At 34.6% G+C, this 18,033-nt stretch overlaps 1 protein-coding gene across 1 annotated transcript in view; it reads right to left on the minus strand.

Annotated features, from left to right (window-relative positions):
• The window catches only part of TUSC3 (tumor suppressor candidate 3), a 148,498-nt gene that overhangs the window by 10,894 nt on the left and 119,571 nt on the right, over positions 1 to 18,033 (minus strand). The window contains exon 7 of the mRNA XM_039349415.1: positions 15,201 to 15,264. Coding sequence (XP_039205349.1) covers positions 15,201 to 15,264 — 64 coding nt within the window. The remainder of the gene's footprint in view (positions 1 to 15,200; positions 15,265 to 18,033) is intronic.

The raw sequence follows: 18,033 nt of genomic DNA on the forward strand, positions 1-18,033 counted from the left end.
GAAGACTACTGCTCTAACTTGCTTGCTTTTTATATTTATATCAATATCTTTGCTTTTCCAGATCATATTCATGTTAACCATTGCAGTGCGGCCTAAGGGTTATCCTGCATTTGATTTCAGGAGTGGAACTGCCATCATGAACAAGTTTTGATCCAAGGAAGATAAATTTTTGAACTAATTCAATTTTCTCCTTGTTGATTTTAAACATCTCATGTCCATCTGCAGCTGTTGTCATTATCTTTGTTTTACTGATGTTAAGACTCAATTCTACATTTTCATTTTTGTTCTTGATTTTCCAAATCATTTTTTCCAGATCTTCCTTATTTTCAGCCAAGAGTGTTATATCATCTGCGTACCTGAATTTATGGTTCTTTCCCCAATCTTCACTCCAACATATATATGAGCCATGATAGTGCAGTGGTTAGAATGCAGTATTCTGGGCTAACTCTGTCCACAGCCAGGAGTTTGATCCTGGCCAGCTCAAGGTTGACTCAGCCTTCCATTCTTCTGAGATCAGTAAAATGAGGATCTAGATTGTTGTGGGCAATATAGTGACATTTGTAAAACTAAGTGCTATTGCTATTACTATATAGTTAGCCTTCACATATATACATTACATTTGAAAGTCCTAAACTTATTCTGTAGAATCTGTTACACTTTCTTCATTGTCTCTTTGAGATGGTATTTTAGCCAATCATATATTTGTTAAAATTATATTTTCATCATCAAACAGAAAAGAAACATTTTAATATTTGCAAGTTCTGAATTATTTTGAAAAACTATTGAAGGTGAAAACTACATCTTGTGCAAAAAGAGAATGCATTATTTAGAGGAATTAAAGCAGTATGGATTGGAGCCTTGAATACATAATTTCAGTTATAATCAGGCTGCCTTTAAAAGTAATTGGAGTGCCTAATTCCAGTGTGAATTTTGACCACCATGGTTCTTATCTTAAAAAAATAATCATATTGTTTTTAGAGAAACTCCTCAAAGAAAGTTCTTACAACACTGGACTACTTCAAATGATCTCTGCTGCACAGAATGAACACTCTCACTAAAACCATCATATCCGTGAAGGTAAAGATTTTAAAACCCATTTCAATCCACCTCAGTCACAACAAGCATAATATGGAACTACAGCTGACTGCATGACAGACCACTGATTTTCAGATCTTTCCTTTTCAGCCAGATAATACCTGGGATGCTTAGAAAGGTGCCAATCAAACTGGTTGGAGAAAATAGGTTTTGAAAAGCTTGAAAATGAGAAACCATAATAAAAATTGAGACACAGATACACAATTACACTTTAAACACAAACAAACACAAACATCACCTGCCCAGCTGTGTAGGTCTGATGACCAGAGATGATAAAACATTGATTTGTACTCTGAAAACAAAATATATACTGTGACTGACAGCCTGCAGAAGTCCAAACAAAAACACAGTCATATAAATGGATTTATATAAAAGCATTTTTTCTATTCTTATTATTTTATTAACTGGTTTAACCACTTTGCTTTATTTCCTGCTTTGTTAACTGTTTTGTCAGATGACTGCCCAAATTTGTTTATTATGATTGAAAGGCCGTTTCAAAATATTTACATGATGACATAGCACTATTACAAATAGTCTCTTATGGAATATAGAGTATTGTGTGAAGGACATAAATGCACAATTTTCATTTAACATCCTCATATGATTAGTTTGAAGATCTGCAAGCAGTTCAAAAGCATGCAAATGCAAATAGATAAATAGGTACCAGTTTGGTGGGAAGATAACTGCATCTTTATACAATGTTGGCTTCCTTGTTTAAGAAACAGACATGAGCATTGCTCCCCTAGAGCTGGACACAAGTAGCCAAGAGAAAACTTTTACCTTTTTTTAAAGATGACGGGAAAGACATTCAATTGAATGTGCTTTTAGTTGCATATGAAACCGGGAACTTTCACTTTGGGGAGTCATTGGCTCAAACTTCAGCAGTTATACCTTTCTCTGTGTTTCCTCATGCTTATCTTATTACCCCTCCCTTTATCTGCCATAATACTTTCCTTTTGACTTTGTTTCCTTTTGTCTTACATAAACTAATAGCTTGAAGTAATGAATATACTTTCAAGTGTTTTAGTTTATGCAAAGATAATGAAGGATGGAATGGCTTTGAGGATGGCGTCTGAGAGGGATACGGCAGAAGATTAATTGTACAATTCAGTTGAATAAAAGAAAACCTCAGAGAGCCTCTTGGCTGCCTGATTGATTTAATCCAATCAATAGTCACACTACGACAGGCAAGGAAGTACATAAAACATCAATGTATCTTTGTAGAGTGCTCAGTTACTCTCCGAGGAACTGTGCTATGTTAGTGGTGGGAATGCTTCAGAACTACAATATTTTTCTAGATGGCCAATTTATAGGTATCTTGCCTGGTTTTCTTCTTTGGAGAATAACTGACAAGCTATTTCTTTGGAAAATAGGATTTTCTGGTTATTTTTAGGTTTAGGGAGGGAAGTTTGAGGGTTTTCTTTAAGATCAGATCTAGGCTAACATAAGTAGAAATATTCAAGGTATATTTATTCATTTTCTGCTGTTTATTGAGCCACATGCACAAACACACTGTTTAGAAAAGATAAAAAAGGTGAGGATGTAGACATTTTTACTGCTACTATTTTACCAAGCTATGAAATTTTATTTCTGACCACTCTTTTCATTTATCTGTCTTAATAATTGTTTAACATTCAAATAAAATAATCAGTCCAAATTTTTAGGAATCTGAATCCCTGGATATTTGAAACAGTGTTTCCAGATTTGAATTTTTGATCATATTTTGCATTGTCATAGAAATATTTATATAGAGAAATTGTTATAAAAATTAATTAGTAATAAATAATCAAATAATGAATCTGCAAACGTAATTAGTTAGCTAATTAAAAAAGTAATGGAACTGCATCTACATGGAAGTATGTACTGCTGTACCTTAAGGTTCTGTCTTAGGCGTAGAATTCACTATCTTCATAAACTATTTAAATGAAGGGTTAGAAGGGGAACTCAACAAATTTGCAGATGATACAAAGCTAGCAGGAATAGTCGACACTCCAAAAGAGATGCTCAAGATGCAGAAAGTTTTCAACAGACTTGAACATAGAGCTGTCTAACAAAATGAAATTCAGTGGTGAGAAAAGTAAGGTTTTATACTTGGGCAAGAAAAAGCAAACACACAGATATAGAATAGATGCCACCTGGTTGAACAATACTAATTGTCAGAGGAATCTAGAAGTTCTAGTAGACAACTACTTAAAAATGAGCCAGCAGTGTGCTGCAGCCACCAAAAAAGTTAACAGTCCAAGGCTGCATTAACAGATTCAAGATCATGTGAAGTGTTAGTACCACTTTATAATGCCCCAAAGGTGCTTTTTTAAGAAGGCAACTGGGCTTTGTTTTTCTTTGAAGATGTTTCGCTTCTCATCCAAGAAGCTTCTTCAGCTCTGACTACAAGTTGTGGAATGGAAGGATCTAGTCAAAGCTGAAGAAACTTCTTGGATGAGAAGCGAAATGTCTTCAAAGAAAAACAAGCACCTTTGGGACAACCATGACCTGGATGACTGAGAATCTCCAATAGACACTTATAATGCTAAAAATTGGCAGTTTTTAAGAAGAGATTGGACAACCATTTGTTTGAAATGGTATGGGGTCTCCTGCATATACCCTTGAAGACCTCCAAAGTTCCTTCCAACTTTGTTATTCGGTTATATTAATTTGTTAAAACTTGTTAAAATTGTTCTTAATTCAAGAGAATTAGTTTAAAGTTAAATTCAATATCTGCAATATTAGCAACAAAATACTTTATTTATAAATTTTAAAAAAATATTTATTTTATTTTAATTTCTAATCCTTGTATGTCAACATTTTATTATTTCTTTTGCTAGAGGCTCCAATGAAATGGCAAATAATATTGGGGAAAGTGGGAAACCTTATTTAATACCTTTTTTAAATTACAATGTAAAATCTATATCAGTAGTTCTCAACCTTTTTAATGCTGTGACCCCCAACCGGTCATAAGTCGAGGACTACCCAACCGGTCGTAAGTCGAGGACTACCCAACCGGTTGTATGTCGAGGATGTTCCCTGCCCGGGAGTGCCGCACATGTGTGGTGCCACCCCCTGCGCCGGCCGAGGCATAACTGGCAAGCGGCAGAGACGAAGCAGGCTGGACCACCAGCTGGCCCAGCCCAAGGGAGGTAAGGCACCGCCGGGCCCCACGCGCACCAGCAACCCTCCCTGTGCCTGTCGGCCTCCCACTCTTGGCCCTCTTTTACTTACATTTTTAGTAGTTGCTCAGCAGGGAGGGGTGGAAGCTTCCAGACAGCTTGCCTTCGCTGCAGACAACTTGCAGCACCGTTTGCAGAATGGGACTTTTGGCGGGCTCAGCAGGGCAGAGACAGCCTGGACAATTCCTATTGGCTTTTGAAAGCCAATAGAATTAGACTCTATTCAAGAGAGTCTATTCTATTGGCTTTCAAAAGCCAATAGAATAAAAGGGAGTAGCACAGCTAAGGAAAAGGGGGAAAAATGGCGGACTGCGTTGTTTGGCGACCCCCGTGAAATGGTCGCTCGACCCCAAATGGGGTCCCGACCCATAGGTTGAGAACCACTGATCTATATCACTAGCTCTAACACAGGTCCTTGTATTTTGATACAATTTTGGAATTCTAAAAACTAATCTCCAAAATTCATGTATTCTAAAGTAGAACATTGTCAATTATCTTCACCACAACTGAGAATTAATGCATTATTCACAGAGCCCAAAAATCAGGAATTTTTAGAAAGATTTGCTATTAAAAAATAGCAAAGAAAGCTATGCAATTTCAAATATTAAATCATACAATAACCATATTAATAATAGTTTGGGCTTGATAAGATAATAAGAATTAACACCCTGATTAAATATGGAATGTATAAATATATCATTAAACAAAATCCACTACTTTTTGCCCCAAACATTTCTAAAGAAGTGAAGAATATTAGAAATTCCTCAGTAAGTTCAAATTTTGGAATTAACTGGTTACCTCATACCTCTTCAACTTTTTTTTTTTTTTTTTTTTTAGAAAAAAGGTTGTAGTTTATTGAAGAGAACAGTCAGACAGAAAGATGGCTCTGGAAAAAAAAACTGACCTCCCCCCAAAAGTGGTGGGCTTTTATACCTTATTTAGATAAAAAATAATCAAGTTCCTGCAGGATTGATATTTTTAGATGCTGAAAAAGCTTTTGACCAACTGAATTGGCAATTCATATTAAGATTAATTGAGAAAATGAATTTTGGAGAAAAAAATCTTACAAGCTCTTGGTGTTATTTATCAAAAACAAACGGCACAACTTATTGTTAATGGGGGTTTATCAGAGGTTTTTACAATAGAAAAGGGGACTAGACAGGGATGTCCATTGTCACCATTGCTGTTTGTTTTAACTTTGGAAATATTGCTGATTAAAATTCGAGAATCACAGGAAATAAAAGGAATAGAAGTTAATAAAAAAGAATATAAATTAAGAGCTTTTGCAGATGACTTGGTGGTTACCCTGTCCCAACCTACTTATTCTGTAGTAGAGTTATTAAAATTGATATATCAATACGGAAGGGTTTCGGGTTTTAAAATTAATAATTAAAATTAATAATAACAAGACTAAAATATTACCCAAAAATATGAACAACTTGGATAAGCAGACTTTGGTTAAGTTGACAGATTTTGAGGTTGTTGATAAGGTAAAATATTTGGGGGTTACTTTATCTGTTTCTAATGTAAAATTGTATAAAAATAATTATGAAAGGTTGTGGGTCAGGATACAAAGAGACTTGAAAAATTGGGAGAAATTGCAATTATCTCTTTTGGGAAGAATTGCGGTGATCAAAATGAATGTTCTGCCAAAATTCCTTTTTTTATTTCAAATGATACCCATCTTAAAGAATGAGATTAATTTAAATGAATGGCAGAAAGGTATCAATAAATTTATTTGTGCGGGGAAAAAACCAAGAGTAAAGCTTAAAATAACACAAGACATTCATGAGAGAGGTGGACTCAAGGTACCGAATTTGAAATTGTATTATGATGCGGTGGTCTTAACATTAATTAGTGACTGGGTTAACTTAACAAATGTAGAAATACTCCTCTTGGAGGGTTGGGATTTACTTTTTGGATGGCATGCCTATTTAATTTTTAATAAAAAAGTAGATAGGGTTTTTAAATCTCATATTATAAGGATTTCTTTATTTTGGGTTTGGAGGAAATATTATAGAAGTGATTTTAAAATCCCATTATGGGCTATACCTTGGCATGCGATAGAGGGGATAAGGAGAGGAGTTAAGATGGATGGTGTTTCTTACGCACAATTACTTAGATGGGATGGTAAAAACTGGCAGTTAAAATCTTTGGAAGATCTAGCACAAGAAAATATTATATACTCATGGTTTCAGTATAGACAAATAGTGGATAGATGGAAGTTAGATCGTAATGTGGGTTTACTTAGAGAAGATGAAAATTTTGTTAAACAAGTAAAAGATCAAAGACGAACTCATATTAAGAGAATTTATGGGGTGCTAGTAGAATTGGATTCAGAGGCAGAATTAATTAAAGAATGCATGATTAAATGGGCACAAAATTTTGGTGAATCAGTTCTACTAGATACCTGGGAAATTATTTGGGTGAGGAGTGTCAAATTTACACAAGCCCAGAACTTAAGGGAGAATTTTTATAAAATGTTTTACAGATGGCACCTTGATCCACAAAAAATGTCTCGTATGTATCCTGACTTACAGCCTAAATGTTGGAGATGTGGTTGTTTGGATGCTACTTACTATCATATTTGGTGGTCGTGTAAAAATATAAAAGTCTTTTGGATTAAGATATGGTGGAACATTCAAAGAATTTTTAGAAGGAGGGTAAAATTTACTCCACAATTGTTTTTGTTAGGTATTGTTACTGATTGTGATAATAAAGAGACCACATTGATGTTAAATTTAATTACAGCTGCAAGGTTGCTAGTAGGGCAATGTTGGAAGAAGGAATCTTTGCCTACTTTGCAAGAGTGGTTTTTTAAAGTTTCTTATCTGGTGGAAATGGCAAAGATTTCGGCTTTCTTGAAGGATCAATCGCAAGAGAAGTATTTTGCGGTATGGAAAAAATGGATAGATTTTATACAATGTAAGTTGGATATTAAAAAATATTATTTAGTTTTTCAATAACTTATATTTAAAATTTAAAATAACTTATAGATTTTATTCTTTTTTTATTTTTATTTTTATTATATTTTCTTTTATCTTTTTCTTTTTTCCTTTTCTTTATTCTTTTTCCTCTTAAGTATTATTCTTTTGGTATCTATGTTTTTTTATTTATATATTATTGTTAATTATTTTATAATTTGTTTAATTAATGTATTTAATATTTAGATTTATTCATGGTTTATATCTTTTTTTAAGATTTTTTGAAGAAATTTTAATTAAGCCTATGTTCAGCTCTGGGAAGGCCGGGGGAGGGAATGGGAGGGTTGGGGAGGGTTGGGGATGGGTTGTTTTGTTTTTGTAAAATTTCAAAAATTCAATTAAAAAAAAAAGGCAGATATATTTCCCCAAAGGAATAATGGAGAAGATCTTTAAAAAGGCAAAAACTTCTCCACCACCACCCCAAGCCAGACAACTCAGCAGAAACCAGCTTTTAGAAATGCAGATGTAATAATCCATTCAGAAGGTTGGAGCCTGGAAGCTAGAAATAAGGAAGACAAAGACAACGAAAATCTAGTAACCTCTACCCAAATTCTAAGGACAGGAGACATAATAGGATTAACCCACCAATGCACACTCAGAGATTCAGGTCAAAGTACGTGACACAGCAAATACCTCTTCAACTTTTAACATTTTAAATAAAACTGAATAGTTTCTTCATTGGGAAGTGAAATGACATTAATATTTGTTTTATATATGAAGGGGGTATTCCTAAATGGAGAACAATTAGAAATAAACTTAAAAAATTTGGCTCTTTTATGATTTCACAGACCTCACAATCTGCACTTTACTTCAGGCTCAGCAATTAGAGCCATGACTAAATATGAAATTAGGCTAAATGTCACCCCACTAGATATGAAATCAACTCTACAGGAAATCTAAAAGTACTTTTTTATTGAGATTGGCTATAATAACATAAAGTTGTAAGTTTGAAAGTGCTGAACTTCAGTCCTGTTCTTATACTCCAATGAATCAAGATGGTGCCTGCCTGAGCTGCTTCAGTGTTGTTGCTCTGTCTTGGAAAAAAAAAAAGTTTCATTCCTTTTACCTACAGGGTACATTTCTGTCAAGGTCATCTTTCCTACTTAAATTCATCATCTAATGGTGAGAAAAGTTAAAAAAAACCTACAACATTCTATTAGAAATGAAAACACCTTTCTTGAATGGATTAGAAAGAAATATGGGATTTAAAAATAAACATTTCATCTATGACATTATGTTTATCCACTTGACACAGCAAAGCACTACGTTTAATTCCGGCCAAACTGAAATATTTAATAGAAAGTATTTCATGCTAAAGAAGTTTAAAATGATGGCTTCTAGATTATGTCCCATGTGCTGCAGAAAGTAATAAAATAAATGAGTGCATATGTGGTGGTCTTGTGAAAGTTGCTTTTCTGTTTAACATTTCATTAAAAAAGACAAATCAACACTCAGGCTAGTGTATAACTATAGATCGTAAGCTGGTCTTATTAAATTTTTATCCAAATTACATTCTAAATTACAAATAATTCATAGTGTCTGGGATTTCTTTTTTAGGGGTGGGGTTGCAAAGAGTGCAAAAGAAGAAAAGGTTGAAAACTTTTATATGGTGGTAAATATGTTGAGAAAGCCTAAAGGAAAAGTATTCTGATTCTAAAAAACCAAAGTGAGGACTGTGAAAGTCTTAGGCTGAAATGTGTAGCAAAATGATACATGTTTGTAGTAAAATAAAATTTTATCTTACTTTTAGTGCTATTTAGGCATATACTATGGGATATGGAGTAATACATGCAAACTTATTTACTTATTGTCATATGCTAACTAAATATTTGCTTATTCAGATTTATATGGCCATGTGTCTAATCATAGAAGCTCTGGGTAGCTAACAACAGTTAAAACACTATACAAATAACAGATAACCAAGATAAAAATTTATTTTCTAATGCTTAAAAGGCTGACAAATTAAAACCAAGGAATGATGTTGTCAACCTGAATTCTATTTTGGAATTTAGCTTATTATTACTGTTTGAAAACTGGATTTTCCCATTTTTAACATCACCTTTATAATGCTATGAACATATACATATATAAATACTTATAAGCTGCCACATTAAAACCAAAAACCTGGCATTTGAACTAAGCAACATACAGTACTTTTAAGTTCATTACAAACTCCATGATGGAATACTGCTATGGGAATTTTCTATCCTATTAAAAAAAACCTAAAATTGGGGTTTACTGGACATTTTTTGTTAGCCATAGTGAAATCCAATTACTTATCTCTTAGTTTTCTATATAAAGTATTATTTCTCCAGGCCATAAATTCCAACATGAGATTTTCTTGTTTAAATTCTGAATTATCTCTCATGCTATTTCCTCCCTTAAAATCCAAAATATTCTTTATGGTCGGATGTTGACTTCTGTAACTAAATGCAGTGCCCCAAAGAGTTAAAATAGATTCTGCCTCATTTCCCACAGAGATTTAAAGCAAAGAAATTCTGTCCTGTAAAGCTAATACTGAAGATATGAAATATATCAAGACAGTGGTAACTGATGACAATCTAAATCCTGCAAGCATACCACCAATAAATCTTTGCAAAGATGACCAGCCACAGAATTCCTGCCTGTGGATTGTATAAATTCACCCATTCATCCACCTCTCCTAAAAGTCTCAAAAGCATGTGAATACCAAAGAAATAAAATTATTTCATCAGAAAAGAAAATTCTGTTTAATTTATGTAAGGCTATTTAATGCTGATTTCTATTGAGTCAGTCAGTTTTCTTGTATTTAGTCATTAAACTTTTTTCATGCGCATCTCACTTCATGGATGATTTATTAATGGCTTTCTTAAAAAGAAACACCAAACCCTATGCAGGGCACCCAAAATATTGATATTAAGTCTGCCTAAATCTACAAACTATTATTTGTGGGAAATTATATACAGCACCTTCAGGCAATGATCATTCAACTGAGCTGGTGACAAATATGTTTACAGTACATAAAGCTTCATTCTCCATTGCACTTGATAACAAGTGATTGTTGCTTCTAGGAAAAAAACCCCAAAGCTTTACTTGTTGAAGATAAATGAGAACAGATGTTGAGGAAAAACGGCAAGACGCTGTTGAAAGTGACAGATTAAAAGTAATCCAAATCTAAAGACAATTCCCAAAGTGCATCCAGTATGAGTTTCTTACCTCTGCTTTGAAAACATATGTCCTTAGATGCTCCATGTGCAGGGAAAATAGGTGGGATATTAACACTGGTGGAAGCAGAACTTAACATTTTGGAAAGTTTGTCTTTCAAAATGCCAGTGTGTAACTGAAAACTGGTTTCTTGAGCCTTAAGCCAGCTTTAAACCATTAAATGAATATTATTTGATAAAGTTACTTTGGATTTCCTTTGAAATCAAGAGGACATGCAAGGCAACTTAATACTGCAAAAAGATGCTGATTGGAAATAGCAGGAGGGACAGAAGAGGGACAGAGTTTACAACAACATGCTTTGAAACTATCTTTTTGAATACTAGCAATATCCAGAATTGCCTAGGGCATGTTGCTAAGAAAACAAAAGGAACTCTGAGGAAAGTGAAGTTAAGTGATTCACCTGCTACCTTTACAAGCTGTTGCACAGTTGGCTTAAACATGCACACCTATTTGTGGCTGCCATTGAAAAATCCTTGCCCAGCATTTATGTACGAGTAACAATAGCTTCCTTGTTTTTTCTCTGTGGATTTCAACTGCTCCAAAAGAGCTCAGATCTTCTCAAAATTGGGCTGGTGTATTTCATCATTATACCCTGAAACTGAAATACTATAACATTTCAGACTGTTTGGCAAAAAAGCCCTGCTGAAGTACGTAATAATATGATATTATTTATTTTTATTTTGCTTTACAACTGAAAAGATTTCTAGAATGTATTACAGCATCATTACAATTATCATTTATCTTTTCAGGCTTACAATCTAAAAGACTCTAATACAGGGGTGTCAACTCACAACGTCACGTGACATGTCGCGATGTATCGCAACTTTTTTTCCATTGCCAGCAATGGGGTGGGCGCGGTTTCGCCATGACACATCCAGCCCGTGGGCTGGCAGTTTGATACCCCTGCTCTAATAGAAGACAATATATGCAACTCAGGGTTGAATCCTTGGAGTCCTTGGTTTTTTTGAGCTTGGTTGTTTGCTTACAAACATTTCATTTGGAGGGGTTTAGTTGGGTTGTGTGCTCTGATGATGCCGTGTGATTGCAATAGTCTATTGGTTGTTTCTAAGATGTTTTTTGATTTTCACAACTTGTGTTGGTGGTGCTATAGCGGTTGAGTGGCCAGCTACTTTTGGATATAGTTGTGTGGGTATCCATTCTGCTATATTGTAACAGGACTATAACATAAACAAGTGTCAGAAGTAGACTGCATTTATAACAGACAACATTTTCCTTAAAAACTTACTTCAAAGTCAGCTTTTCCAATATTTTGTTCCACTTAGGAAGGGTATGAAGTTGCACAGAGGAAAAGTTATTTTCTTATAATATTTCTTCTCATTATGGAAAGCTATCCCTCTCCTCAAAAAAAATTGGGTGTATTTTTGTTTGTGTGTATGCGCGCACGCATTTGTATGTGTTTATGTGTATGAATGTGTATGTATATGCACATTCATAAACATATCCAAATACATATTCCTTTTCCATGTAAACGCAATTATCATTTATTTCAAGCTGTAATAAACAAAAGGTTAAATTGAGTTTTAAGCTTAAATCAATTCATTAATAAAAATTTGTCTATGGGTAGAACTGAAACTTGTTTGCTGGTACCCTAAGAAGGCCAAGCTTCTTCCAGTATCTACTGCCTGGCCACTCTCTGCTAGGTAACAAATAAAGTCTCTGATTCTTATATTACGTCACCCAAAGTTACCAAGGCTGTTAATAAAATTATAATAATAATTCAGCTTTTATGAAAATGATTTTCAAAGTTGTCTTACCTAAAGAAAGGCTACTTGTTATCTGTCTGAGTATAACTAGGACTGTGTAAAGACTATTGGATAAAGCTATCAAGCCAAATATTTTGGCTCTGGTTTTTACAAAGTTGTAAACCAATTATCTTTGAAGTGCTACAGAAATTACTTGTTCTAGAGAACCAACCTTTCCAAATGAAAAAAACCATTTAAAGCAATTATTTATCTACTATCTTTTATGCAATGATAATTACTAAAGGCTCAGTATGTTTCTGACTGCTGGTTGCTTAGAACAGGGGTCCCCAACCCCCGGTCCATGGACCGGTACTGGGCCGTAGCATGCCAGCAAACTGATCTACACAAACAAGCAAAGCCCCATCCTTGGGATGCAGGCAGCATACAAAACCACACACTCTCTGGTCTGTGGAAAACCTTTCTCCATGGAACTGGTCCCTAGTGCCCAAAAGGTTGGGGACCTCTGGCTTAGAGAACAAATAACCTTCTTACCAGACTTATAATATGGAGACTAGATTAGATATAAATTTAACTTGGACTAGCAAAGCTTTTCTTATTATAATAAACTTAACAGAAACAGAAACCCTTCTGTTCTTCAAGCACTGATGTCGTAGAGACAACAGTAGAAATTATTTCTTTGGACAATGCATCCAAATGCAGTGAATTGACTTCCTGTCAAGAGTGAAAATTTGGCAGCTATGTGCCTCTTTGTTTTTATCTTGCAATTAGAGTGGGGAGAAGAGATGATGCTTTCAACTGAGTTAGTTAGAAAAACAAAACCTCTCCAGTTCTTCCGACGTTTGCTGTCTAGATGGCTGTCTGAACACCTTTCAAGGACATTCTCGCAGGTGTGAAGCAGATAGCAGACGGTTTCCATAACAAAGAGAATTTGTTTACATGAGCTACGTGGACATCTGGGGGGTTTGCCTAGGAATTTCATTTGATGCCTTGGGATTTTAGAGTTAGTTTTCCTTTGCCTATACCAGGCCATGTATTCAATAAACCAGTAAGCTTTTCAGGAATTGAAATGATCCTGGACTTTTATTTGGATATTCAAGCGGGAGGTTGACACTTCCTGAATGCTGTATAAGATTTAACAAAGGCATACTTGGAATATTCAATAAGCAACATATGCAATATGCATTGCATTAGTGACAAAGAGTCTTGCTGTTCACTTTACAGCAAAATTCAGCAAAATGTAAGCACTTTTAGTCCATATGTTTTTAATCAAATTAAATGCAATCCTATGTTTTTCAAATAACCAGTCTTTAGTATGTTCATCAGTGAGCTGTCTTATTATTAAATTTGAGTTATTTTGGATAATTTTTTTGTAAACTCCACAGAGAAGATAAATGTTTGGTTATACTGCTTGGTATATGTGTTTTAGGATTTTTTTAAAAAATATCAGAAAGTATTAATAGGGCAGTTAATATTATTGCTGGTATAAAAAGGTTAATAGAAATCATTTTATTCAAACTTTGTATGAAAACTGTCTGGGAAACCCCAATGCATTCCAAATTTTAATAAAGCAGCCCTATTGACTATTGAAAAGACCTTCAAGGATTGTTGCTGAAAGATGGATTAAGGTGCTATGTAATATTATTTATTCTATCAAGAATTTGATTAGAAAAAATACTTTGAATAAGCATACTTATTCAAAATTATTAATAAGCATAAGCTAGACAGTTATGGGAATGAAGTGCCTAGTCCAGAAAGAAAAGAGCCTCAGTAATTTGATTTCTGGATATATGAAATTTTAAATCTGATGCCATTTTTCTGATTGTCCTTTGTCTGGAATACAATCCTCAGCATACAATCATAACATTAAAAATAAATTGTGGTCCCTAGTAAACAAAGTATGGCCTGCCAGAGCTGCTCTAAAGTTGTGGGCTAAATTTATTGTTTAAAAGGGACAAAACATGGATCAATCAATTCATGTATAATAATTTAATATACTTACTTATATTTTTACAATTAAATACTTTAATTTTTTCCCAGCACCGTTTCTGAAGTGCAATCTTCAGCATATTTCCTGAAGATCAGTTGTGGCCTTTGGTTAAAAAAAAAAAAAAAGGCTAGCCAGCCTTGCTATAGCAAATGAATCAGCTTCTGTCAGAGAAAACTGTTTAGGAGGATCAGGTTCATTTCAGTAATAGGCCCTCTCTTCATTATGGGTATATTTAAATCGACCTTCTCAGGGTAGAAAAACATTAATTCATTAAAATAAAAATAAAAAATAAACCCAACATTCATGTGGACATATGTAAAAAGACACATATACAAAATTATAACAACTTTTAATTTCCTAAGTTTATATTAATGTTGAATATGAACAAGATCACAAACCAGGAGAAAATAAAGTACAATGTATGTATTTCTAGATACATGGAGTTAGGCGCCTGACTGCAAGATCATTCTTGTGTGTGTGTGTGTGTGTGTGTGTGTGTGTGTGTGTGTGTAAGACATGTGTCTGAGATCTACTTCCACATTTCAACATGGATGTGAATCAGTTTTTAGATGGGACAGACAACTTTTACCAATTGATCATATCACTTAGTTCAGGCATGTCAAACTCGCAATGTCACATGACATCGTGCGACATATCGTGACTTTTTCTCCTTAGTCGGCAATGGGGTGGGTGCGGTTTCGGCGTGACGCATCCAGCCCGCGGGCCAGCAATTTCACATGCCTGACTTAGTTGAAGACCTCTGCCATTATGAGCTAATTCTCAGAGTTGTAAGGGCTGAAGTCCCCAGCACAGCGTTAGAACTGAGAAAAAGGAAAACTTATGTAATAACAGTAAACTAACCCAAACTTGACTTTCTCTAGGAACAAAGCAGCAAAAATAAAGGGCACCAAGCTAGTAGGTAGGGAATTCCATACCTGTTAAATACTTCAATGGCAGATACTGTCATTGTAATTCCATTTACTGTAACTGTGGATTGTGACTGAGTCTTGCCATGCTTCTGCCATCAACATGTGAAGGATACTCAGAAGGAGAATAATATGGGACTCTGCAACGAACTGTGCCTGACTACTTCCATGTATATAACTCTGAAAAAAAATCAAAGGAAGAATGAATAGATCAATCATTCTAATGGAACAGTCAGTGTGTATGTACACATGTATGAATTTGCATATTCATTTAGTTATTTAAAGAATCTATTTGTATAGCCTAGAAAAACGTATTACAAAAGAACACGGAAGTATATAAAGAAGATAAACACCAGCTGCAAAGTTGTGTTCTGAACCTTTCTGTTTAAAACCCAGGACTCTAAACGCAAGGAGAAAAGCAATCCTTTCCCCACATTTGCAAGTTTGTTAGTGCATTCTCACAGGCTACTGTTGGTAGCAGAACACTGTGCAGAATGAAAATTTGCTCTGATCCATGAAACTAATTACTAATTACTTTATTAATGTTTTATCAATGTTTTGCCCATAATTTAATTACAATAATAGTACTAAATAGAACAAAATACATACATTAAATAGCCTTTAAATAACAGGTAGCATTCAACAGGCCAAAATGCTTAGCTTTTCTCACTTGGTATCCACATGTGCCTTTACGTTTCTATCTGTGCTGAAGAAGAAAACAGGTGGATAGAATTCACTGCCCAGAAACTTTCAAATTATAATGATCATGATTAACAGAATAACCGAATTGGAAGGGACCCTGGAGGTCTTCTATAGCCCAATTCTCTGTTCAAGCAGGAGACACCATAGCATTCTAAATAAATGGCTGTCTATTCTCTTTTTAAAACCTCAAGTGATGGAGCACCCACAATTTCTGGAGGCAAGCTGTTTCACTGATTAATTGTTCTCACTGACAAGTAATTTCTCCTTAGTTCCAAGTTTGATCTTTCTTTCATAAGTTTCCCAGTTTCTATATTTTTTATTAATTTTTGTTTGCACAAACATAAGTCACAATAGTTGGTAAACAGTGTGATGTCTGAGTTACATTTGTAAAAACAATCCTTAACAATTAATTTCTATAGTCTGTATTTCATATATTAATTTTGTTTACTTCCCTCTTTCCCTGAAACATCATTTTTTTGCAAACATTATGTTAATATAATTCTTGTTTTAATAAGTGACAATTTGGTATATATTTTTTCCAATATTCCTAAAAAATAATCATCTTTGATAAGTTTCCATTTGTTACTTCTTGTCTTACCCTCAGATGCTTTAGAGAATATGTTGATGACCTCTTCTCTATGACAGCCCCTCAAATATTGGAAAACTTCTATAATGTCATCCCTAGCTCTTTCTCTTTGTTAGACTAGACATACTCATTTCCTGTACCATTCATTATATGTTTTAGCATCTAGCCCCCCAAACATCCTTGTTACTCTTCTTTGCGCTCTTTCTAGAGTCTTAACATTATATCATGGCAACTAAAATTGGATAGAGTATTCCACATGTGGTCTTATCAAAGCAATATAACACTTCAAGTGATCTTGATACTGTGCCTGAAATTCTGAAATGTTGCCAAGAAAACTGCAGCAATTAATCCAGGTAAATTGTCAGGAGTCAACCATGACTTGAAGGAACAACAAGAATTTGCAGTCTAATATGCAAACAGTACTTAGAATAAATGATGAGCAAATGCAGCTGCTAGTCAATGAGCTCTCAGCCCAACCCACCTCAGGGATCATTGCTGTGTTGAAGAAAATAGGAGAAAGGCATACTGCAGTGTGGCAAACCTATGGCACGGGTGCCAGAGGCGGCACTCAGAGCCCTCTCTGTGGGCACGCACACCATCGCCCCAGTCCTAGGCCTTTAGCTGGGTTTTATAAAACCTTTTCGGTTTAGGCCTCTGCTGCCATATGCAAAAAAAAAAAAAAAAAAAAGGTTCAATCAATCAGTCAATTTCAACTTCTCGCAGGAAAAAAAAATCTCACAAAGTTGGAATTGATTGATTGAACTTTTTAGTCCCACGCAGTCTGCCGTTACTACCGCAGCCACGGCCATCCAATGGGCCACACCAATTGGCCACACCCAGCCAATGGGCCACACCCACCTGGCACCCGACGATGCATAAGTGGGTTTTGGGTTGCAGTTTGGGCACTTGATCTCTAAAAGGTTTGCCATCACTGGCATACTGGGTATGTTGACTGACTTGACTCATTTATAAAAAGGGCCAGGATAAAAATGAATGAATGAATTAAATAAAGTATTGGATTTTGCCTTTCTGTAGTTCTAATTGTTCACTTTATATTGCATACTCTGGCATTAGAAAGAACAAATCTTGATTTTTTATTGAGCAGCTTTCATATATTTTAAGAATAGGATTGTGTCCAAACTCACTTGTTTTTTTTTCATGGCTAAATATACCAGCTCCTTCAGATTTTTTCATACAATTTACTTTCTAATCCCCAGAGAATTGTTTCCCCCCCTGAATATAGCTCATATTCCCTCAATATTTCTTAGAGTATGATGCCCAGAACAAACACAGCACTTGAGATGATGTCTGATCAAAGACATTGATCACTTCCCCTATTTTAGAAATTATACTTCATCACTTGCCTTTTTTTGCAGATATATCACACCACTGGCTCACATTAATTTTGAATCAATTGCTTATTATTCCATAATATTTATTACAAATATTATTTCCAAGGTAGATATTCCCCAATCGATACCTGTACTTTGTATTTCAGTTGTCTAAATGAAGAACTCTGCACTTACATTTGCTCTTATTGCTTTCAGCCCACTCTTATAATTATAAAACTGTTTTGAATTTGATTTCTCTTTTCTATGGTATTAACTATCCTATCTAATTGTGCACTACCTTCAAAAATTATAACCATTCTTTCCATCTCT

This window comes from Crotalus tigris, unplaced genomic scaffold (assembly GCF_016545835.1).
Source record: "Crotalus tigris isolate CLP2741 ecotype Arizona unplaced genomic scaffold, ASM1654583v1 scf7180000018268.1906537, whole genome shotgun sequence".
Lineage (NCBI taxonomy): Eukaryota > Metazoa > Chordata > Lepidosauria > Squamata > Viperidae > Crotalus > Crotalus tigris.